Genomic DNA, 26415 nt, shown 5'->3' on the forward strand with positions numbered 1-26415 from the left:
GCAGGACATTTATTGTCTTTACACCTCCAACTTAAACACTATACAACACTGCACACCAACACAAATGTTATTCTTGTGAAGGTTAAAATTAATCAAGCCAAAATCTTCAGAGCCACGAAATAAGGTATTCAGTGCCTCTTAGTTCCAGATAGTGCTTATTTGTTCACTTTCAAAAATTTGTTAGGAATACATATTACTACTTAATATTCCTTCTAGTAATTATGCTTTTTGATTAATTTATCCTTGGTTAGCATTCTCAGCCACCTGCTCTCACACTGAGCTGTATAACTCAGCGGGGTAAAGACTAACAAAGCCGTTTATGACCATTAGATAAATTAAGTTTTTATAAAATCTCTTTTCACCCAACTTAATAGGCCAAGATTCTCAGCCTGTTTCAATGCAACTGATGGTATAAACCTAAAGGTTATAAACACCAACAAACCTCTAAGGCTTTATATCTTCCCAAAGGATTTTGGGTTTTACATTAACGTTCTGATATGGTAAGTCCTTCAGCTTAGGTATCATGTTTAATTTATACTCAAAAGTGATATATTCTAATAGGGAAAGGGAAAAAAAAAAGGGATTTACTTCCTGGTTTGGTTGGACCCTTTTCTTTGTGTCTCAAAAACAGTATCTTTCAGTGGAAAACTGAAATGTGTTGGTGCTCATATAGAGAGTTTATGAAATTTGTCATTTTTAGATTTGATTGACACAAAATTCTTCCTTAAATTCTTTCCTAATTTTATTTCTTGATTTGGTTTAGAACAACTGCCCTTTGAGTCTGGTGCTTAACATACAGTGATGTAAAATGAAACACCAAATCCAGAACTGTTAATACACTATATATGTTTCTTCAGCTCCATTGAATTTAGCATTCATGGAAAAACACATTATGTGAATGAAGTGAGGTGTCTTCCCCTTTTCCATGAGCACCAACAGAGCAGCAATGTCAACTGCCTTACGTTTCCCATTTTGGATACTCCTTCTCCCAGGAAGAATTTCTTCCAAAGGAGCCACTGCAATTTATTTTTACAGTCAATCAGTTCCCTGTTGAAACTATTTAGCAAATGGACTAATTTCATTTTGCTGATTGTATCAAGAAGATACAATAATGAATTTAATGCACTAGTTAATTTATTTAACGCCCAGTAAGGAAACTGTTATTAGAACCTGGACAACCTATAACTTGAACAGAGAGATAAGTCTTTTTGTAGTGGCTGAAAAAGCAAGCAGTGGACTCCCTCCTTCTTGCGTAATTTTGTATCTGTTTCTTCTTATATTTGTAAATTATACATCGTGGGGGGATCTGAAAAAATCCCCCGCAGTCAAATCAGCAAGACAGACATTAGATATCAGGAAATCCTGGTCATTATTGATCAGATTCTGTATCCTCGGTGATCTACCCCCATCCATCTAAACATGCAACTTTCTTTCATCTTATTCAGTGATGAATACACCTAATAAAGCCTGCTGAGAAAAGATGGGGGAAGAGGAGATAGGGAGGTAAAAAAAAAGGAAAACAAAAATCAAAGCTCTCTTCAAAAAGAAACATATGACTCAGTTGTCCCAAAAGGGAGGCCTTAGGAATAGCAAGGCGTTATCACACCATATCTGACTCCTCAGCCTATAAATGATTAATGGGACTGCTGAGGGAGCAGTTGTTGCTATCAGCACACACATCTCACAAACTGCATCAGCTCTGAACTCTATAAAAGTTGGAGGAGAAACAAGATTTCAGATGAGAAAATGGAAAAAAATTTCTGAGGTATGAATCTCAACTTTCTCCGTGCAGTTAACAGAAAGAATTGAAATATTCTGTGTTGGACATCCCAAGGGTAAGAAATAAAATCATTACAGGTGGGACAGAAAGACAGGCTTTGAAAGTGCCATCCCAAAAAGCAGCTTCCATTAACTGCAGGATTCACAATCTGCCTGGGGTGTAACAAGGTGAAACAAAAATCCCTTGTGGTACGCAGAGGGGTTTTTTCCCCAATTTCAATTCATTTTGGGCAGACTGATCGCTTTCCAGAGCTAGGGTTGACACAATGAGTACTTGGCAGGATAAAATAAACCGTCCTGTCATACCACTAAACTCACTTTCTGCAGGGACTAACACAGCTCATGGAACATTCTTTACTCGGTCTATGGTGAAGAGAAAACAAACCAAACAAATAAACAAAACCCACCAAGAGAAACAAAAACAGAGAATCTACTCAGTCTCTTTCTAGGAAATATAATCACAAAGAATTACCAGAATCATTTTTTTCCTTACATAAATCATTACTGATAACTGAACATCTCTCCCACACTATAGTACCACCTGTGCTTCAAAGCATCAAATGGGAACCAAGGAGATCTTCATGAAACATCTCTTCATTGCAATTCAGTCTTCATAAGTGGTCATGTTAGCAAGTAAAATACGTGTACTGGCTGTACCTTCTGACTGATCAACAGCAGATCAGTTTCACTGTTTTGGTAACACTCAAGAGAAGAACCAACCTTCTTGTGGCTACAAAGCTATTTGACTTCTGAGCCTGAAAACTTTCATTGGATTTCAAGGTCAGTGGCTTAACTGCAAAAGGAATCATATAATCATTTTGATTGGAAGAGACCCTTAAGATTGAGTCCAATCATAACCTAAATCTAGCACTAAACCATGTCCCTAAGAGGCTCATCTACACAGCTTTTAAACACCTCCAGGGATGGTGACTCCACCACTTCCCCGGGCAGCCTGTTCCAATGCCCCACAACCTTTTCTGGGAAGAAATTTTCCCTAATATCTAATCTAAACCTCCCCTGGCACAACTTGAAGCCATTTCCTCTTGCTCTCTTGCTTGTTACTTGGGAGAAGAGACCAACCCTCTTCATGCTACAACCTCCTTTCAGGTAGGTGTAGAGAGCGATAAGGTCTCCCTTCAACCTTCTTTTCTCCAGGCTGAGCACTCCAGTTCCCTCAATTCACTCCTCATCAGACTTATTCTCCAGACCCCTCACCAGCCTCTTTGCCCTAAGGAGGGAAAGACCCATCCTGGCTACTTGTGAAAACACTGTCTTGGAAATGAGAACAATCTATTTAATCCCTCCTAAACCAAGGAGTACCCAGAGCCCAAGCTGGCAGTAAACCAGTTGGCTATTATGAAGAAGCTGGGTGGCTGCAGCATGTGTGAGGGTGATGCACAGGATCCTAAGCAGAATTTCAGTGCCCCTTCACTCTTGTCAGCTTAAAGAGTCTCACTGCCTACCAGCTTACATGAAGAAGATGTGGTAGGCGTGTGAGAACCTAGAATGGGCCCTGATGAACTGTGCCATCCTGATTAGAGATGTCACTGCTTCACAGACAGTGTGATGAGGACAGTGAATGAGTTGAGCACACTCTCACACACTTACATGGTTGTATTCCATCAAAGAGTCATTCACATTTAATACCGTGTAATCACCATCAAAAAACTGTGAGGATCTGCAACCTATCACAGCAATGGAGCTACCTGTGAAGTTACAGCTTGGGTGCCACTCCTTGCTAACCAGACAGCTATTTCAAATGAGAAATTTCTCTGACTGACATAGCCAAAAGAAGGGGGAACGTAATTATCCGATTTGTAATAGGATACAGGTTCAACTGGATCTTTAATGACCAGAAGTGCTCAGGGCTTTCATTCCATGTCTCATTCAAAAGATAAATGAAAACTATTCCAAAGATTAGATTGCCAGCTACAGAGAACGTATCTTTGGGATAAATAAATAAATAAATAAATAAATCAAATAAGAAAGGGGACTTCACTCCTTCAAATAAAACTCCACCATTTATGTTTGCCTCTGAAATTACCGATTTACTTAGTAGATACTACATGTTGAAAGAAATAATTCAGATGTTACACAGCTTAAGTAATAGAAAACTCCAGCTATTGAACTGCCTGGGTTGCTAAATCAGATATTCTTTTTTTAAGAGCAAAATAAATGATTGATGTATTTAGGAAGAACTCTATTTCTGCAAATGTGAAGGACTGAACAGATTTTTATCATAACATTATAAAAAGTTTGAAAATAACTTTGACACATAGTTCCTTGAGGTTGAGTATAACTGTTATTTTAAAGCTACTTCAATCATAATGGAAGTAGCAAAGAAAACATTCATCCAGAATAATCCAAGTTACTTTTATGCTTCATATGTACCTTAGAGTAAGCATAGTATTATTTTAACATCTTGCACATTCTTTCTCTGAGGACTCCAGGCACGAACAAAAGCAAGAGGAATCTGCACAGCTAGTGAGCTCTGAATCTGGAACAGGCTTTAATACCACACTTTGCAGGAGATGGATCCATAGGCCTTTTTCACACCCAACAGGTATAGCTCTATTGATTTTTTTGTTATTTCACCAGGCCTGATATGCTGAATTATCCAGAAAAAAGTCAACAGTGAAGGGCAGTTTTCGGGTGCACCATGTACTTTCTGTAGCAGAACAGACACATCACTATCAAGCAGACTACCGACAACAAAAATGCCTCACCCGATACAGAAAAAGCCTTGGAAGGGGAAAAGAAAGTTTGTAAGGTTCCATATTAGCAAAACATCATGTTTCCTTCCCTCTCCATAAGTACACATAAGTACAATCCTAAAGACGGACTTGTTTTCTTGGGTCCATGCACTGATTTTAATTCAGCAGATTTGCAAAGAGCCACCTCCTTCTGTTGTGGGCTCTTCTTCGCTGTACTGTTGTATAAAAACAACCTCATTCTGCTGTCTTCCTGGAGCAAACTGTTGAAAGCCGCAGGTGTTAGTCTTACAAAAACAGATACTGAAAAGGACTGACATTAAACAAAATTGCAGATGTTACAAAGGCTACCTCGGCTAATAAAGAAAGGATGACACTCCCTTCAATAAGGGTTTAACTCACATTTTCACCCTGACTCCTAAAGCAGAATAATTGGATTACTTATCCTCATTGTACATAAGCTGCAATCTGCATAAGTCACATAAGGGAGTGATTTATGCCATTTTATTCACCTTCCAAGGATTATATGAATGGGGACACGATCTCTTCCTCCGACTGTCAGCTCAATGAAAGCAACTGAACGTGGTTATTGTTTTTCTGGTGATAACTTCCTGTCAACATAGGCAAAGATCTTGCTGCATGCACCTACTCTTTTCCTGTTGCATCACAGTTTAAAGTGTTCTTCTCATACCATAGTTTTTCAGTGGAAAAGATCTTAAAACAAAAAAAAAGAAAAATGCGGGAAAACCAACTTCTTGTCAGAATTAAATACATAATAACCTCTATAACTTCAGCTTGTTATTTTGCTTCGTTCTCAAAAAAAAACAAATTGCTGTCTGGTACTAGTTGGGATGACCAAGGCACCTTTTCCCTCACTACAATAACTTCAATGAGATCACTCATTGAATGTGTGATAATTCACTGTATTAAGCTTCAGCAGAAATGTGGCTCTAGATAGTAAAATTCTCCGAGTTGTACAAATTTTCTAGAGAGACTGAATCCTGTGCCCAGTTTGAATCTGCTCGTACTCTCAGATTAGTTAGATTTGTACCACAGGTCAATGAGTTAAAGGTGGCATATTTATCACTGGTAACTGGAACTAACACATCTTGTTCTACGTAAAAACCCCACTCTAAATGCTCTTTTATTTCACACTAGAGCCATTTATTTTTCACTTCACCTAATTCAATTCCACCAGATCCTAAAGCTTCCACTCAGCCGAAATTCCCACTGAAACCAAGAAGATTTCTGACTTTAAAAAATGTAAGTTCCTCTCTGCACCTGCTCTGAAAATCTCAAGTTATATTTCTAGGTTATCAGCAAATATTCATTGTTGAGTCTCCAGTCCAGCGTAGGCTACTAATAAGAAAAAGAAAGGTGGCAAAGAGCTTACTACACTCAGTAATGTCCCCTAAATAAATGTAGTTGGACAGACTGAGGTAGTTTTTATTTAACATTTAGTTAGTCCACTATCTATTCTGATATTTCTCCTTTTTCACTGACATAGGCATCTGCTCAGAAAAACCAAAAAAGGTGGTCAGAATGTCCCAACAAAACAAATAATTGGCAATAAAATTAGCGTTACTGCTCTGTACTCAAAGCAGACTTGTTGGGATTTTTTAATTAACCATAGTAAAATAAGAGACAAGGTTTGTGGTTAAGCCATCATGAAGTAGGTATGTTAAAGCAACTGTCTTGTCTGTACAATAAATGCTTCGTATAAGCAAACTTCTTAGCTGCAAAATGGAAATTTCATTACCATATATCTAGTTGCTCAAATATAAATATTTGCTGACACTTTTGAGTGCTTTATAGTTCTCTCTTTAATATAATGCAAGCGGTGATTCTGCCACTTGAAACAAATATAAATTCCACTGCCTGGTTCTCAGAATCCAAGAGGACACTGAATAGAGATGAGTGCACAGAAGGTGTGGGAGATGTTCCTGGTGATAAACTGGATGAACACTTAGTCAGGGACTGAGCACTTCCAGGAAAGGCCAAAGCAACATGGTCTCCAGGAAAAACCAAATTCAGTTTGAGCAAAGGTTTTGCACAAAATTTGGCTACAGAGGCTGAGGACTGTAGGAAGTTCAGGAGGAATACATGTTTTTTATATTTAGAGCTTAGGAGTTTGTTACTGCTTATTTACCCGTATTTTTCTAAACATGATGTTCCTCCTGTAGTACATAATTAGAACTTATGGATGAATAAACATCTAACACTGTGTGTAGCTGGAGCCGAAACAAAGACACAGAAACAAACAAACCTCCCTTTCCCCTAGTAATTTCCAGGTGCCAAATAGAGGGCAAAGAGAGGCCCTGACAATTTTTACCTGTTTAGCTAGAACAGCTTATATTCCTCACAGCATGCTTTTATCTCACCCAGGAAACACAGACACCTCCTTTTTGCCTGTGAATAGTGTCTGCACCGTGCTCTGCATCTCCCAGGCATGTTATTGAAACAAACAATACAATCATCCCTCTATTCCTCACGCCAAGAAAGCCCTTGAGGTGCTGGAGCACGTTCAGAGAAGGGAACGGAGCTGGTGAGGGGCTGGAGCACAAGTGTGATGCGAGCGGCTGAGGGACCTGGGGGTTCAGCTGGAGAACAGGAGCTGAGGGGAGACCTTCTGATCTCTGAACTGCCTGAAAGGAGCTTGGAGGGGGTTGGTCTCTTCTCCCAAGTAACAAGTGATAGAACAAGAGGAAATGGCCTCAAGTTGCACCAGGGGAGGTTCAGACTGGATATCAGGAAAAATTTCTTTATGGTTGTGAAGCACTGGAACAGGCTGCCCAGGGAAGTGGTGGAGTCACCATCCTTGGAGGTATCTAAAAGACATACAGATGAGGTTCTTAGGGACATGGTTTAGTACTAGATTTAGGTTACGGTTGGACTTGATGATCTTAAGGGTCTCTTTCAATCGAAATGATTCTATTTCGATAGTTACATTCAACCTGAGGAAATGCACCGTATCTTTCTGACATGCATCCCTCTAACACCAAAAGAGAACTTGTCCTTCACAAAGGTAGAAGGTGCCCAAGTGTGTGATAGCACCCGGAGCACCATAATGCACAATTCAAGGGGGGGTTGTCTTTGCCAAGAGGCTCCCTATGGAGCAGGGTGTGCAGCCAGCCCAGCCCCACGGAAATGCCAGGACTCTCACTCTACATCCCCTTTCACTTGGCTCAGGAAGCTCCTCCAAGCCAGACAAGGGCTGGTTGGCTCCACTGGCTGCCACATACAGCTTGTGACATGGCAATGGGGACACATGTGGCTCCCAGAACACGTTCGGAGGAAGGACGCTTGCAGAGACACATCAACTGGCACAGTTCATGGAAGCGTTCATCTGAACAGTGTTCTTATACTCCTGCATTTTCCAAAACTTCCTGTAGTTTATTAAGCCTTGGTCTGTGAAGGGTCTTTTGAAAATTCAACTTAATTGTGGCAGAGGATGTTTCTCATGTAGAACTCAATCACTAAACTCTGATGCACTAAAAAGCCATGTTTATTAATCCTTACCACATCAAAAAGTCAAATTTTAATATAAATTCAGTCAGCTCTCTCCATACTGCTACAAAGACCATTCATCTCTAATTTCAAGACAACTGCTAACAGCTTTTCAACAGATTGAACACAGGTTACTACCTGACACTTTGGCAGGGTACCTGAATCTAAAGGAGATGACATAACATTGTTTGGAGTTTCTCCTTCTGTATCACTGGAGATCTAGGTGAGCCATCCATCTCCTTCTTAGTTTCCCACTCTTTTCCTTCCCTTCCAAAGCACTTACCATCAAGAAGTCAAACCTATTGCTCCATCAGAAAAGGAAGATGCAAAGCCACTGACACTTCATGAAATCCCATCCATTAATTTCTTTAAATACCACATGTATTTTCAGTTCACTAGTAGGATAACTAAGGAGTAATAAAACATAGCAGCTATTTTTGCAAGCTCTATACTAAGTTCTACCATGGATCTTCAAAAGATATTAATCCAAGAACATCCAGAACAGAAACTGGAAGACAAAGAAAGATGGCATGCCAAGGCTCTATCTAAAGGGATTTTTCTTAACATTTAAGGCAAGAGAATAAAGATTTTAGAATCCAGGTTTGGATCTTGTGTGCACTATAAAGTTTGATCAACAGAAACTACCTGTTGATTACTTTGCTTTGCATGAATCTAAATGCAAATCAAATGGCAACTAGCTAAATCTTGTCTTTCTCTTGTACAGATAAAACTGCATTCTTCAGTAACACCTGATGTGTCCAGCTGGCATGTAGACATTGGCCAGAGTGAGAAGAATGGAATTTGAGTGGAGAAATTCAAATTGAAGGAGCCTAGAATAGCAAGCATAATCCCAGCCAGGATAAGCAATATAATACTACCCAATTTCTAAGTGCAAGCTCTAGGGACCAAAGGGGAAAAAAAAAATCTTATGGCTTAAAAAAACCCCAAACAACTATGTCCTTCATGAAGTCAGAAAACTAGAAAAGAAATATTTTATAACCACAAGTGATACAAATAATAAAACATTAGAATATTAGAACCATTTGTTACCTGGAATGTCAAGATATCATCTTAGCTAACATAAAAGATTAATATACCAGATATTCCTTTCATTGCAAACAAACAAAAATATATAGATTCAGACACCTGATATTCCTTTCATTGCAAACAAACAAAAATATATAGATTCAGACACCTGAACATAACAAACAAACTATGCATCAACATAAAAATATACCTTTTAAAAAAGAAGTGTCTGTTCAGTGTTTTTCCTAGCTTTTAAAAAGAAACTTTTATGGTCTATAAGGCAGTGTAAGCACTACAAAAATGGGTCCAGTCTCCTCATGCTCTGGTCAGCTGGGGGGACAAATGGAGTTCTTGATCTGGGAGATTTCACTTTTCTTTGACTGGGCGTTGTGAGATTAATAACTCTTTCTGCCACAGAGAGTTATTTGTTGATTTGCAGACAGATGTCCCCTTGATCCTCAGAGACCGTCTTAATCAGATTTTTCTAGTAGATATTCTTTGATCTATTCCCTGATATCTTTACGAATGACAGCTTTGTTTCTTCTATCACATTAAGATATCACCTCTTGCCATTTTGCAGTAAGGACCAGTGGGGCAAATGCAGTAAACAGCTTGGCAGCAAATGGAGCGGGGTAACCTCAGCCACCTGGAGCATCTGCCTTCTCTGGATCTGTCACACCCTCAGGAGTGCCATATCAACCACAACCATCATTTTCTGTAATAAGCTAAGCATCATTCACTTCACCCCTCCTATCTCGCACGATCCTGGCTTTGCCTCACCTTGAAATGAGAGGCTTAAGAAAGAATCTCATGCAAAGCCTTGTGCCCACAGCTGCACAGCTGGTTTGTTTCCCAAAATAAACCTTGCTTTGTATTTTACGAAAGACCCGAGATAGAGAAAGGTAGGGAGTTTTGACATTTAGCTTACCGTACTCACTGAAAAATCTCTTTCTTCGCTTTGCTTTGGGTTTTGCTTGCTTATTTTTTAAACCAGGTTTCTCAAGTGAAATGTCTGTGATAGCTACACACCTAAGGACTGATCCAGCTCAGGAATCAAAGAAATAGCACACAGAAATACAATTCTCACTTTTTTGTTGTTGTTTCTTCTGTCTCCAGGGCCCAAAGGAATACAGACTGTAGGGGATATTACCCCAAGGACTGCAGAAGACAATATATTCCAGAAGCAGCAATTTAAGAGACAAGTACACAAAGTAGTATGTGGTTTCTTAGACAACAACTCCAGATACTGCCAACTATTAAGAAACAAATCAGCTAAATTCTTCCTCATTTTCATGACATATACATGACATACCCAACTTCAAGATAAAAAGCACAGCAGCATTTTATTGCACATCTGTGAAATCTATGACTGCACTGAAGAATCCATATGTAACTATTATGCAATACTAAAAGTGCTGATTTTTTTTTTTCCACTCACAATGTAATTATTTGGATTCAAAGCCCATTTCTCAGCCACGGTGCATACTGAAAAATGACCTCTCACCCCAATATCAGTCAATCTTTTGCACACATAGGCCACAACAACACAGAGAATAACACCAGAATTACCACATCCTGATGCTTCACTGCCATGCCTTATCCTTGCTTCTGGTGGTTTACAATCAGCAGGTAATTCTCTGACAACATCCTATTATTCTGTGTGAAAACTGTTCTCTGGTGCTTTACAAAGACTATAAATACACAAGTGGGTACCACAAAAATATTTAGATGTCTGAGCTCCAGCCTACACAACGTCCTTCTAATCTACCAGAATCATATTCCGCATTCATCGTGTACCAGGCTCAGAGAGTTGCTTACGGGAGCCAGGGGAGCAAAATGCAGTGCAACTGTTGTGAATCCCTTTTGGAAGTTATGTCCCACCACTGCCCAAAGCCCTCCTGCAGCTTTTGGAAAAATACCACACTTTCTTTGACTTGCCCCTAGTTGGGAACCCATCACTTCAAGGCCTTCTGCTGTTTCATGCTCATTGCCCAAAGTTATAATTCATACTGGTATTAACCAGTATGAATTTCTGCCACCACTGGTCACCATCCCCGAGCGGTAGAGAAGTTGTTGTGTATTTTGTAGGAACACATAGAGGACTCCACCATATGCAAGTAGGCACTCACGGAACGCCTGCAATTCCTAGACAATCACCTCTTTACTCCTGCCTTTGATATCAGATTGTCCTGCCTATCTCATCCTCACCACTTCAGTGGCAACAGTGACTAAAAGTCCACAAACACAGAATAACGGCCAACCCTGTCTAAAAAAAAACGTATTAAAACTCCACTGACCTGCTCGTCCGCAGAGAGGGAAACGCAACTCAAGGAATGACGGGATTTTCTTTTAGTGTTGCAAAAGCACGAGAAGGAGAAAACATGACTGGATGGAAAATTAGGGCATTTGAATCCACGCTGCCAACAACTCTCACAGAGTACAGCGTTTGCATTCCTCTCTGCACACCAGAAAGTCTCTCAGAAGCCTTTAACAGGATCCCTGCCAAGGATGCACCTGGGCCTGAGCCAACAGTGTAACACTGAGTTAAGGATGCATATCTCCAGCTCGGCCGCCAGGCATGTACGTGCTGGAACCATATAGCTATATCAGCACAAATTCTCATGTAAGAAAAAATTCTAGCACAGTTATCGGAACCATGTTAAATATGATCACAAATAGTAATGATCACAGAGATCATTGATTTCAGCCCTAACCAGCTAAACACAAAACCAACAAACAAAAAATTGATTAGAAGATAGAATCAGATCCTAAGCAGAAAACAGTAACAATTCTGTAAGAAGCATCGAGCACACGCTTAAAGAAACAGCGTTATAAAGAAAAGGTAGAAGGAGGAATTACTTGGTATCTCTCAACATCAATTTGCAGTTCACCTTCAAAATGAAAAGGCAGCCCCTCAACCGCTAAGACGATTCCTCATCTCAGGCAAAGCAATTGGCAAGAGGTAATTCGTAGCAGTATGTTGAATTACATATTTTACATAAGCCTTAAATGTGCATTTTAATTTCACCTGAGTAAACTACCAACATAAATCCTGCCCTTCTCAAATATCTCTGAATTTTTAATTAATCCAATATCATCATTTCAACCAGGCAGTCAGAAATGATAAGTAACATATGATCCACATTCAGAAGTAAATGCACCTGTTTTTCAACAACATTTCTAATTACTGGCTCAGTTTACACTTTAAATGAAGTTGAAGACAATTTGGATTATACTGTTTTTAGCCAGTGATGAGTCCTTTCATCTTACAAGTAATATATGATGAATTGCTGTGTTGTTGGTTTGAAGGACATTTTTAAATGCACTATGGTGAATAGAATACATTACCAAAACACATAATTTTACTTCTAATATGCATCAGATCACCATGAGCTTCAGAGAAGATTTTACCAGGAACATTTAAGCTTTGATTTAAAGTGATGTCCCACCATTTCACTGGCTTCGGTCTATGTCATAACGATTGAGGGAGTGCTATTGTATGTTAAATTTAACAAAGTGCTTGTTTCTAACATTACAGATAAGGAAAAAAAATATGATGGTTTTTGGATATTTTAGATGTCCTCTAAGAACACTGCAGCAAACTGCAGTGAGACTATAATGGAAGTATCTTCTCTTCTTAAGAGCATTCTTTCATCAAGGAGTCAGCAGGTAAGAAGCTTTGCCTCAAAGGTGGTTCATCACATTTCTACTCTCAACATTTAGTTTTTCTGGGACACGCACGTTTGGAAGGCTGAAGCTGTTCTCACACACATCTGATACGCGCTTTGTCACTGAAATATGTATATGACATCTGAAGGTTTCAAACCTCTAACACAGCTAAAATGTGCTAACTTCTCATACACAAAGCTTCATTCTCAAGCCAGTTTGCACATCGTATTTCTCGAAGTTACCATCATTAGTTTGACTTGTAGCATACTGGTAAATCCTATACGTCTTTAAAGGAAAAAATAAACATCTTTCTAGTTCAGGTCATATAGATTTTATACACAGAAGCTAACTCCTCCTGACATCTACCTCTAAATTTCTTGATAAAGTGAGACTACCATGCCTGCCATCTTTCCTTTACTTCATGCGCTAACTCATATTTTAGATCAAAACAATACAAAAGACATGAAAAACATAGGAGTCAACAATGGTTATGTCACCCATTCATCAATTTTAAACCATCACTTCAACAGTTTAAAGACTCTGTGTTCTAGTTATGAAAGTCCCTCTACATCTATAAGAGAAAAAAAGACAGTTTGAACATTGTCAGGAGAATGAAACCCAATGTGGGCAGTTGAGCACAAAGCTCCTGGGCAGCCGGGGCACCGGGGGGCAAAGCACATACTGGTTTTACACTATTAGATTTTCAGATAGGTAGAACACACCTCTAGTATCATGCGTTCCTCTGGAAGCACAGTTCCCCCTGAACAGTACATGTTTTACAAAGGAATGAGAAATTATAAATGGAAGAGGGTAACTAGCAGGAAGGATGAGAGGCTGGGGAGCTATAGCAGGTGGGGCTCTGAGGCTGGAACTCCTTGTATTACTTTCTCGTGTATATTGCTGGTACTTATTGCTGAATGTCAGGAGGCTTGGGAGCTCTTTTCTATTTAAAACAAATAACCCAAAGGCTATAGGCGAGAAAAATGCAGTACTGAAATTTATTCGAGATGATATGAAAATATTAATGCCCTAGTTGGTTCTCAAATAATTAGAAACAATGCTGACAACTAGAAATGATGGGATCTTAGTAGGCAGTGATTTAAGTACATCCATAAAAAGCTCTAGTAGTTTTCAGAAGCTACTCAAAAGCAGATTTGTTGACAAGTGGGCTTAGGTTACTTTGTATTATAATAGAACTGCCAGGTATTAAACAGATGCTGATACACCCAAATACTTAACGATCTCTAGGTAACAAGTGGTTCCAGTGATTTAACATATCCTTTAACAGTTATCTCTTGGTTTTCTTCTTTTTTTACTTCTTTAAGAAAACCTCATCAATTTTAATTTTATCCTCATTAACATCATGCAACCTGTGTTACCAATTAACTTTATTTCCACCAGTAAAGGCAAGTACAAAAGGTTTATTCACAAACATACAATGCAGAAGACTCTCATTGGGTTATTTAAGTGAAATACAACCTCAATAAATACCAACCAAAATAAAATCCCAAATCTGCTGTATAACGAATCTAGTCACAGTCCTACATGGAATTCTGTAAGATCCCTGCCTTCTCATTTAAGGTAGACAGACCTTTGTGAAATGAACAGAAAGCTGAGCCCATGAGGCTGTCAGAAGCTAATCTTGAAACAGAAAAGTAGCTGGGAAAAGGCAGAAATGAATCATCACTAGTGAGATATGTTTGAATAGGCTGTGATTCTATGAAAATTGGTGGCCTCAGTGACTTAATGTTAAGAATTCAATAACTTTAAGTGAAAAACTTATATCTTCCAAATTCTAGTCTCATTTGCAAACTGGATTCAGAAAAAGCAGGAGGTGACCTTGAGCTTGCACCACAGGAAATAGGTGGAGTAAATATTTTTCATTTGCCATCCCCTCTAATTATCTAAGTGTCTGCTGGAAACAAAAGCAAATACATCTCTGACTGTCTAAAACTGTCCATGTTTATTTTAAGACCAGCTTTCATTTAGGAAAAGGCAGCTATGGAACAGTCATATATTCAATGAAGAGAAAATATCAAGCAGAATGAATGAATGGAAAGTAATTATTTCTTAATTCAGCATATCATATTTCTCATTACCGAAGAAGAAAGTGTGTTTTGGGAAAGCTTTACCTTTCTCGCAATGACTTCCCGTGAACCCAGAAGGACAGACACATTTGTTAGGGGCTACACAAGTTCCACCATATCTGCACCCCTCTTCACAGAATGCTGAAAAATAAAAGTAATACAAGGGTACTATTTAATTTTTTAAAATATTTATTATATATTTACAAGAGACTAATAAAAACATCTAAATTCTGAGCAATTAACAGAATTCAACATATTAAAATTCAGTCCACCTGCAAACACAAAGAGGAGTAACTCAAATGACATGAGGAAAAGCCTTGGATTACACCGTAGGCAAACAACCTCACCAATAAAACATTAATAACCATCTGGAAGAAAAAGAGAGGGAGAAATAGAACGTACGATTTTAATGAGACTGATCTTCTTTCAATTACACCTAATATGAGTATTACAATTACAATGCTCAGGTGATGCACAGAAAACAGGCTGGTCAGATGGTGTTAACTGCTTTGTTTCTCGCTTTGACCAAATACACGTTACTGAATTTTCTATGAACACATCATGTGTTCCTTTTTTTTAACTTTAAGTGTAAAGTACATTTTGTGGAATCAAGAAATGAAATAGGGTGAGACTCAACTGAAAACAGAGGAGAAGGGCTCAGCCACACAAGATAATGCCTCTACTCAAGTGCGATTCCTGACAACAATACAAAAATACTTTAAAAGTGCAGTTGTCCAATAACTAGGATATGAAACAAATGTTGGATCTCATGTCTCTTCTTGCGAGACAAGCATCAGGACATGATCTATTTTGTACTGTTAACTCAAGACCTTTGCTAAGACTAAGGGCAGGCCTGACCCACACCACACTCCCCATGCTCTCCTACGTATTTATTGAACTTCACAAGTTACTCAGTGGGTTCGGCGGCACTTGCGAGGGAAGTCACAATTAATATTTAAACAGCAGCTCTCTGCATCTAAGCTAATAACAGAATTGCAAAGTGTTTCCTGCAAGCTAAAATCACAGATGGAGCGTTGGCAAAGAGATGTTACGAATGCTATGAAAAGGCTTAAAGGGCTAGATAACAGAAGAAATATTTAAGATTTATTTTCCAATGCCTCAAAAAGAAAAATAAAGTTAATAGAGCATTAAGCATTAAAAAGAATCTTTTACAATTGTTAACCACTTAGAGGCAAAAAGCATGTAACCTATCTCTTGATTGAACTGATATACAGATCTGCCTTACTCTAAATGTATAATTTGTAGCATGTCATACTGTTTTATGGAGGATGACTTGGGAGAAAACTGCTGAAGTGCTTTTGAGATGGTAGTAGAACATATTAAGTGGTCCTGTGACTGGCACAAGGCCGTGGTGTGGAGGAAGCACCATTCTTGCCCAGTAAATCCTCCTGCTAATCAATGTATACACTCCATATGGGAAACTTCTGAAATACATCTATTTTTAAAACCAGACAATTTCTACCGTATGGGAAAAAATAAGATAAATACAGTTTTGCATATAAATATTTGTCAAAAAGTATAACTGTTCAGAAAGCAGAAAGTGCTAGTAGGAATACAGCTGGGAAATATATGAAAAACATGATGAGACTCAAAAGATTCCTGCTGTAGCTCTTGCAAAAATGTTTGCTCATTTCTAGTCTCAGCCTTCTTAAAGAAGGTACAAGTTAAAGTCTCCATCCCATTTTTTTTCTGGTTTGAAACTGAGATTAAGCAGAGACTTCCATGAAGAAGTAATACATTCCTGCACGACACCGAAAGAATCAGACTTTGTGGCAGATTAACTGTGCTCGTCTTTGTTGCTCAGGCTTTTTAGGGGGTGGTTCGTTCATATATTTTTATGCAAGAAAAGAAAACCCCAAGGAAGAGTGTCAGAATTACCCTGCTGTTGCCCAGATGGTTCTACAAACCCTCTATAATTCCTGCATTGCAGGAAGTAGCAACAGCAAACCCACAAATCTCAGAATGTAGTTACAAAACCAAAATGTTTGTCTAAAGGCTACTTTCCTTCGCTGCTAGAAACACAGCTCACGGTTCTATATACTGAAAGCACTACTCTGAATTTTAAGAATGCTCCATACCTCTAATAACAGGAACTCAGCTTCAATAGCTAGCAATTTTACCAAATTTCATTTGTTTGAACTATTTCCTCTAATGGTTCTGCTCCCGGCTGAAGGCTTTTGGAACATTTTATCAAAATTCAGTCATCCCCAACAATGAAGTTTTTCATTTACACCCTTAGTAGAAGAGATTAATTAAGGAAAGTCTTTACATCACTTCTGTATCAATGCCTTACGGACAAGAAGACCCAACAGGGAGCAGCTCAGCAACTGAATAGTAAATCAACTGGAGTGCCCATGTTCTCACTAACCTACTTTCTTTGGGGCTTATGCTTTGGATCTGAGACTTCCACTGTGGTTTAGACCCCTCAAAATCAAAATTCTATTTGAGGGAGTGACAGGGACACACCAGTACCACAGAACTATGAGCTATAAGCCTTGCTTGCAGACTCCTTCCTACTCAGAGAAAGTTATCACAAGACAAATTGCAGCTGGATTGTATTTTGCTAATGGATTCCCATAAATAGATCCTGTCTCTGAAACTGTTTGCAGGCTAGCAAACTTATTTAAAAGTAGGATGGTTACTGAATTCACAATAAAGGTTTTAGCAGGAAAATTAAGTGAGGATGCCATTAGGGTAAAGTTTACAAGGGTAAACCTCCATCATTAAGAGTCTTACTCAGTATTCCGTATGTAAAAGAAACCACATCTATTGATTTCAGGAGGATTCTGCCAAAGTGAACAGACCTCTGTAGTGCTAACAGATTTCTTCCTTTCTCATATAAAGACCTTTCCTTAATAGACATAATTTCTCTACAGAGGAGAAGTTTAATTTTTAATGTATGTTCTCCTTGATGATAGATCCATAGAGAATGGAAACAGTCAAAATGTCTGCGGGATTTGTCATTTTTGTGATAATGTTGCAGAGACAGGAGAGTCTCACTGCAGAGCTCCACGAAGAGCATCTTGAAGGTCCCCAAAAACCTGGCACCGCACTCCTGGATGGGTACAAGCTGGGGTACACTTTATTTTCCCCTGTCTAGTAAACACAGTTATCAGTATCTCCTCTCCCAATGAGGCTGTTACGGACATCCCCAGGAAGGAAAATGAGAAGTCAGCAGAGTTAGAGCCTCTTGGAGTGGAAGGTGTGGAATGTGCCTGATATCTTCCTTCAGTTCCTTTTGTTCTTCCCTAGATCTAAGCAGTAATGTGCAAGAAAGCCTACGTGAGGCAGCCTTGCCAACAGTAGCTTCAAATATTTTGTACCACCTGCTGCTGCAAATTTTAGTCTCTTTTTAGCCCCTCTGCTTACAATACTCATGGAAAGCCAAAGAGTTTGGGTTCCAGTCTCCTTCCTTATAAAGTGGAAGGAATCGGCTTAATTATTCTAATTGTTTGTATCGCAGCACAGCAGCAGGTACCTCAGCATGGAACCCCCATGTTGAGCAAATACATCTTATTTCCAAGCATAACACAGTAATCACTATAAAATAAAACACAAATATTTATAAATATGTAAAAATATTTGTATTGAATGAAAGCCACAACTAAAATAAAAACAAGTAAATATCCTACAAATTTAAAGGAAAGTCACTGGACTATGAAGAGACACAAAAGTCACCTTCCTAAAACCCCAGATATATATTATTTCTTGACACACACAAAACTTTTCAATAAAGCTATAATAAAACATCACAATATTGATATTACTGTTGCATTCCTATTTTATAAAACTTGACAAACTGAGATATATTTATTAAATGCACCTTTTAATAGGCCATTTTCTTGATGTTGCCCTGGTATAGCATAATCCATGCTTTTACAGCTAATATGTAACTAACTACAATGTTACCACAGGCATATACGATGACCTACTATAAAGCAACCACAGGCATAATATACTTTACTCCCTTCTTTTCCTTTGTATTATCTACCCATTATTTTTCAATAAAGAAAACAATTAAAATTGATTAAAATTGATGCATTCCATTGTTCAAGCTCATCGTCTTCTATTTGAGAATGAGTAAATTCTCAGATTCTGAGAATTTGAACTCAGAAGCAACTGTCTAGAATTCTATCAAGTGGATAATCTCCATTTCCACTTCATCCCAACACCGCCACTGAGTAACAAACAGCAATGTTTTAAGAATTCCTTAACAATTTGTTTACTAAGCAGCTGACCTCTTCATCTTGTCAGCAAAGAGATGGAAGAGGTTCAAAAGCAGCCTTAGCAGTGGGTATTTTTGGTTTCTTCCACTGTTTTTCTCTCCCTCATGATTTTCCCTATTTCTTTGGTAGTCAAGAAGGAAACAGCATTGAAAACAAAAAAGGTTCCACTAGTAACAAAATGAAAACCGCTGTAGAAAAAGATAAAGTGTACTATAGTTTGTATAAAAGAGAATAATATAGCAATACTAAAACTGTAAATAACTCCAGCCTCTGTATCACAGATAAACTCTTAATTAAAGAAAGCAAACACAGGTTTGTTCAGCAGAACCTACTTTATGTGTTTATAGGGGCCAAATCCACACCTACTCCTGTATTATACTGGATTTATCGCAGATAAATCCAATGACTAACCCATAAGCAAAGTTCTCCTCGCTTGTCCAGATGGCTGCAGAGCAGAGTCACCACCAGCCTGTTTGCACTGAGAATTGCAACGTGGCTCGAGGTGAGACCACGTCCTTCATGAGATAACAGCTGCTGGTGTGGAGCAGCGATACTGCAACCTGCAGCTTTTCTGCATTTTTACCCAAAGTACTGGGTGCTCACGTTCATCCCAAACCAGCTGGCAGCTGGCTGGGTATGCATACATCAGCTTTAGGGGCGTTACATACCTACGGCAAGGAGCATACGTTGAACTTCATGATCAAATACAGCAGCAGGTATACTGCCAGTGCTGCCCTATATTTATTGCAGTTTTCTGGAAGACTGGAATTAAAAGGCATTTCAATCTGACACCTTTACTTGCTTAAACATTATGTACTGGCACAGTAAAAAAAAAAAGAAGGTGAGCAAATCCATTCTTTGGAGGTGCTCATCATAGGTTCATTGTTCCATGCTGCATCCCCTATCCAAAATGCAAACCACAGCTCCTCCTGGTCACTTCCTTGGCAAAACCCATAACCTTTGTTCACCTTGTAAATCAGCGCATGTCTGGGACTGCTACACTGGGCAGTACAAGCCAGAAAGTCATACTAGGCTGCTCTTGTACTTTTGAAATGCTTTTTTTGTGATTTCTTTTCAGCTGGGTGATCAGTAAAATGACCGTGAAGTCCACTGGTATTTGGCCAGACTCAAATGCACGTCAGGTGAAAAAAGAAAATGCATTTCCATTGAGGTAAGGCAAGGAAGGGGTCAGGCACAGACTGTCTGGATAAACAAAAATGTGTGGCTTTGGAAAAAGAGATGGGCTAGCAGAACTACACAAGCAATTTGATAATCAATTGACGGAAAGACCACAATTTCATTAGCTGATTGAATTTACTCAGCCAAGTACGCACAAGGTCACAGTTGATAACAATCCAACTATGGAAGCCAAATACCGGAATAATCAGATGATACCAGTTGCTGAGGCGGGTCTAGAGGACAGCTGAGAAAGTGAGGAGAAAGCACACAAACAAAATAAGGGAGCAGCAGAGCTTCTGCTCTTTTTCTCTGTACTCAAGTGTGACATTATCATCTATAAAAGTACAAAACTCTTCTTGGTTCAGTGAACTACAGCCACTGGATACAGGGTGCGACTTATTTAACACCCAGTCTGCCAAATGCCACTGGACTCCTTTCACAGCTGGATGGAGTCAGAGAAGGACAAATCTGGCAGGAGTGAACTTTGGGCAAAAGAACTATCCTGGAAAATGTTCATCCCACGTGTTGGAGCAGGAAGGGGAGAGCGGGTCAGCCTGGCAATCAGGATGCGAACACATCTGAGACTGGAAGATAAATCCTCAGCTGAGCAGTTCATCACCTTTGTGAGTGGCTTCCAACCTAATTTAAGCTTCAGATTTTACATGTGGTATGTATGAGGGTTAGTTTCGCTCAGGAAGAACCTATAAATCTTAGGTCTTCTAACAGCTGATTGTAAAGTTATTATTCCTGATTCATATTTCTAGAGATTTTGCATATAACAGGTACTTTACAAATGGAATTAGCACAATGGCTGCCTAGCGTAATCAAATTCTAAATCCTGGTAGCACAAAACCACTACTTAGAGCTAAATCTGAACAAAGATCAATGATCTTGGAATCAAGGTTTGCAGATAGGGTTTTTTTCAAAGCACTCACAAAAGCGTGAAGGATTTCTTTCAAATTTGGGAGGCAACACACAGTGAGAGTGAAGAAGGAAAAAGGGCAAACCAGAAAAGTACCTGGAAGGATTATAGAAAATCATTAATATAGCAGGAAGAAGTGATGTCAAAGATATGGGACACAGGCATATACATGCATACTCTGAGTTTGTGTGTGTATATATTTGCATAATATATAGTATTTATCAAAGTGGTGAACTTATATTGTAGATTTTTGTCCCTGGGCTATTTTAGCTGATGTAGCAGTGAATCTTTTCAAGCACCGGGCACTCTGTCACACAGCACTTGCAAAATTAAGATTGAGGTGAATTTGGAAGGCTGAGCATATCTCTCAGAAGGCACCGAACCTGCAGCATTGAGCCCTTTCTTTGCTGTTCTATGATGTTAAATTCTCTTGGTGCCCGGTGTTCTGCTTGACTGATAAGCTATCAAGTTGTAGTCATTTGTACTCAAGGAACAGGCCGTTCATCTGGATGTTTTCACGGTGGGCTCAAGTGCTGTTTGGTTGGAGATGTCTGATTCTTTTTGAAAAATGAGACATGACTTAAAATTAGTACAATGCATCACAGTGATAAATACTAATAATTTCCTTTGTATTACGCCAATAATGGAACTTACTTTTGAGTGTGTAAGTTATCCACCTTCGTTAATACATTGTCACCTAAAACCTTTTCTAATGAACAAGTTGTATTTCATTAAATTAATTCAGACAGCATACTGAATGGACAGAATCTGTCCATTCTACTTTATTGGTTAAAAGACATATATAAAACACTTTTTGATGTCAAGCTTACTTTATGGCTCTGAGGACAGATATGTGACAATTTTCTAAAATGTATATGAAAAAGATCAATAGAAGCAGTAAGAGACAAAAGTAATATAATGAAATGTGTCCTGTGATATATTACACTCTCAAAAGCATCTCTCGCATCCGCAGATGATTCTGAGCTAAATAAATATTCTTGTTGCCATTTTACCGCCCTGCTTCCTCAAGGCTAGTCTCTTCATATTTTTAGTGCACCATTTTAAGTCCACTGCAGCTGTCGTCCTAGTAACCTAATACTAAGCTTGACAAAATAGGGCAGAATACTTCTTCTACAAACCAGCCGAACATCATCTTTCAAAAGTCAATTCAACAGTTAGAACTGTAAAACCAAACTGAAATTTACTTTGAGAAATGACATGACATATCGTATTATTGGAGTTTTTCTTTGCACCGCATCAATGCGCTGCTTATACTCCCACTTTTGTTTCTAACAAAGGAGCATAAAATCATTTCTATTTACAAACATAACAACTAAGTTCTATTTTTATATATTCTAATAGAATGTTCAGTGCAGTTATCAAAACAAACTGGAGAGAAGAACACTTTACTAAAAACTGCAGTCATTACACAACAAGATAGAAGGTGAAACTTCTGACATGTTTCCACTTCGGCTGCAATACTGTGGCTCACAGTTTCTTTAGAAATCAGTTATGCTTAATCAATCTTAATTTAAGGATAAAGAAGCATGTTCCAGAAGCACAATAGAAGCATTTTCCGTTACTTGATCTATTATCACAATGTTAGAAAGACCTTGATTCAAATACCATTGAAGTCATTGAAGAAAAAAAAAGAAAAAAAAAAAAAATCAGTAAAGAATGGATGCAATCTCAGGTCTGTTTGACCTTAGTACAGTACACGGAATATTCAGACAACACAATAGTTTTCTAGCTGCGTTTTACAGTTCTCTGATCTTAGCCTTCCAGTCCCCACCATTGCAGTCCAGGCACATTGAGCTCAAGACTAGCCGGACTCTACCCTAATGGAACAGGTATCCAGTCTTTAAATTCCCTCTTCCTGCTTTACCTTGTAGCACTGAGAGGCACCTTCACCAATAAAACACAAGTCTATTTACCTGTAGGAAACATTCTGTCTCAGTGTGAAAGATTTACTCTGTATTGCTTAATGAAACGCTACCTAGCATCCTCAAATAATCATATGTTATTAAAAACAGTGGAATGTTGAATAAGCTGTAACAATAATATGTCTAACATGTCAATAAAGAGCTATTTTATGGTAATTCTCTGTATGAGGAACACTATCTTTCTAAATGGCAAATGAACTTCAGAAAGCAGTGTGGCTGCAAACAAGAACATTGCTTGGGTGCAATCACAACCTCTCGAATGTTACATTCAGCGGTATATTTTGAGGATTGCTACTGTCTTATTGCAAGCATAACAACTGGAACTGAAAACAAATACTTGTTTGATAGCTGCACAAAACATGCAATATGAAATCAAGGAATTATTGATAGCATAGAAGTGACATTACTGGCAGAGAGAAAATACAAAATAAAATGGCAATGGGTTTTTCTGCTCTGGATCAACGACATTTAAAGATAAATAACTTATAAAGACATTAAGAGACCTTAAGCAGTGTATCTTTAAATGAGCACACTAAAATGTAGGTGTTCTCATGGTCTTAATGTGACACTTCTGGTACACTGCAAGAAACAGCTACAGTGGAATCTCTGCAAACATTTTCTAATGGGCTTTTGCATCGTCTTTCCAATCTCACTCATTCTGCCAAGACAGTTCACCCAAAATAAAATGCCCTTCTCAAAGTACAATTGCTTTCTATTGCCCAACACCAGAAGGATGGGAATTGTCAGTTCTGGAGATCAGAGTCCTCTGACTGCACAAGAGGAAGGACTTGAGCAGGTGAAGCTTTCAGAGCTCACCCACAATACCCATCCATCCTTTACTCTCTATCAAGAAAGATGCCCTGTCAGATATAGATGTTTTCCCATTAAGGAACAGAATTAAGAGTTAATCTCAATTTACAGAATCTAGCTTACCTTGCAGTCTCTAACAGATAAAGGTTTGAATTCACTAAAGACACCGCCAAGAAGGCAATCAAGAGATGAAAAGCTCTGTATCCCATCAGCAATGCCCCAGGGCATTCTGTCTCATTCCAATCAAGTTCATAGGAGGAAAAGAAAGAATAGCAAAGAAAACAACAAAGTGATGGGTTGAAGAGCTGGGGGAAGAGGGATTCAAACACACTGCTACAACACACCACACTAAATTAAGGATTCTCTCAGGTCTGGCTAACTTTTGCAATCTTCTACGCTTCTTCTGACCTTTGCATTTGTTGGCTTAAAAAGATCATGCAAATAACCATTAATAGGACACAATCTCAGTGCTTATCTGCATTTTAAATCAGAAAGCTTTTCAGTAGGAGATTTTTAGCTATTTCTTTCATTTTCCCAGTGGCAAAAGACACATTCACCTTAATATCTGGAATCACCTAAATTAACATCACCAAATAACTTTTACCCTGAAGTGTAAGGCTCATCCAGAAGTAAAAAGAATAAACTTAAATATTTTGACTTATCTGAGAGAGTCACCAGGTTTTTCAATAAGGAAAAAAAGAAACACTGGAAAGTGATATTGTTCTCACCATTACACAGAAATTTTGGTCTAAAGGCAGAGATTGCTTTTGCTCAAGCTGGCGTGACAGCAGGTGTGATATGCATCACCATCAGCCTTATAATCATCATAATACGTTGCTTTTACATAAATCCTTTCATCTCCAGCTTTTACATATTATGAACAATTAAGCCTTACAACCCCCCAGCGAGGAAGACGCATTAAGAACCTGAACCTGCCAGGCACTTTTTCAAATCAGAGTTAACTACAGAAATATCATTTAATAAAGTACGCCTTTAACAAGTAAGAGCAGAAAAGCAAATATAATCTTTGTGTGTATAATCTTTGACTGAGCCAAGAGCATTTTAGAAACCCAAGGGGCCGCACTCTCTGCTAGTGTCGATTAGTAAATCTATATCAATTTACACAGTGACTAAGAATTTACCCCCTAAATTCTTAAGCTACAAGACTCCAAGGAGTACGGTTCTGTCACAACTTATAAGAACTTGTGTCCTTACAAATACACAACACAGTGATGCAAAAAATTAGCTAATATCTAGAAAGTATGCGCAACGTTGACTTAAGTTCCTACCCCTCTGTTTTTCTATAGAGAACTCACTGGGTAGGAACAGGTAGGGGAATAACAAAGGGAAAGGAAAATGGAATATAGATCCTCAGTTGCTTCTTACAGAGCAATGCCACTGTGGTCACAAACCTACCATCAATGATTCCGTGTCAGCGCACTCTGTATTTTGCCGCATGGGTCCCATCACAATGTCACGTGCTTCGAGAAATCAAAATAATGACAAATCTCCACAATTGGCTTGAGCATGCCTTCAAGGTGCCGGGACTTAAAACTTGCTGCGTCTGGCCAAAATTGTTTCTCCCGACACACACAAAACATTCCAGACAGTTTGTTTGCCTCACAACCCGATAACGGCGCTTCAGTAGCACATGCCATATGGATCTTTTTAGTACTTTGGATTCATTTAGAATGACAGGGTTCAACATAAACGTGAAGTATCCTTCTTATGCTTTAGTCTGCTAATGGTACATAGTATATTCATCATGGATAAAAAATAAAGCACCATAAATGGCAGCTCTAACCCTTCCATCAAGTGCAGGGTGTCTTCCTAAAAGAATATGTTTTGAAATCAGATTTCTAGAACCCGCCTCTTATAATATCATTTTCCAATGTTTAGTTTGCAAAAATTGACTACAGAAATACTTGCTACATTGCTTGCCAATGCAACATTTAATTTTACGGTGCACAGAATGGATTTCTCTTAACAGATGTATCCGTTCCCTGATATCATGACTAAACTGCTTCATATCCATTAAACGCCGTGTGGAGAACTAGCAAAACTATGGTGCTTATTTTTGTTGTCGTAGCACACACTTCTACTTGCTCATAACATCATGCTGCCCTGAATAATAACAGCCTTGCCTGTTTTTAGCCAACTTGAGCATGTGCATACCATATATCTTCTTACATACAAGTGGTGGTTATGCACAAAAGTGTCTCAGTTATAAATTCTAAAGCATAGAAGAATTACAAGAGTGTTTGCAGCTATTACTCAAAAATAAATAAATCGTAATGTTAAAAAAATTTTCCACAAAATGAAATTCAATCTTTGGCTTGAGAGAAGTCAGCTTCCTTCTCAAGTCTGGGCTAAACATCCCGTTTAATCACGTCCTCACGTCCTCTATGTTGGAAATGTTTAGAACAGAGAGAACATGATTCAATTGCAATATTCTGTGGCTAAATTCAAGGAAAACCATGTGTGTACGGTCCACAATTCATTGAGATCTGGGGATCTACCACAGCCACATAACAA

At 38.6% G+C, this 26415-nt stretch overlaps 1 protein-coding gene across 1 annotated transcript in view; it reads right to left on the reverse strand.

Moving 5' to 3' along the window:
* The window catches only part of NELL1 (neural EGFL like 1), a gene marked incomplete at both ends in the record, with an annotated part of 271483 nt that overhangs the window by 47607 nt on the left and 197461 nt on the right, over positions 1–26415 (reverse strand). Inside the window, one exon of the mRNA XM_080346184.1 lies at positions 14825–14920. Within this exon, the coding sequence (XP_080202310.1) occupies positions 14825–14920 (96 nt within the window). The remainder of the gene's footprint in view (positions 1–14824; positions 14921–26415) is intronic.

The sequence above is a fragment of the Nesoenas mayeri genome (genome assembly GCF_963082525.1).
Source record: "Nesoenas mayeri genome assembly, chromosome: 5".
In the NCBI taxonomy this organism is placed as follows: domain Eukaryota; kingdom Metazoa; phylum Chordata; class Aves; order Columbiformes; family Columbidae; genus Nesoenas; species Nesoenas mayeri.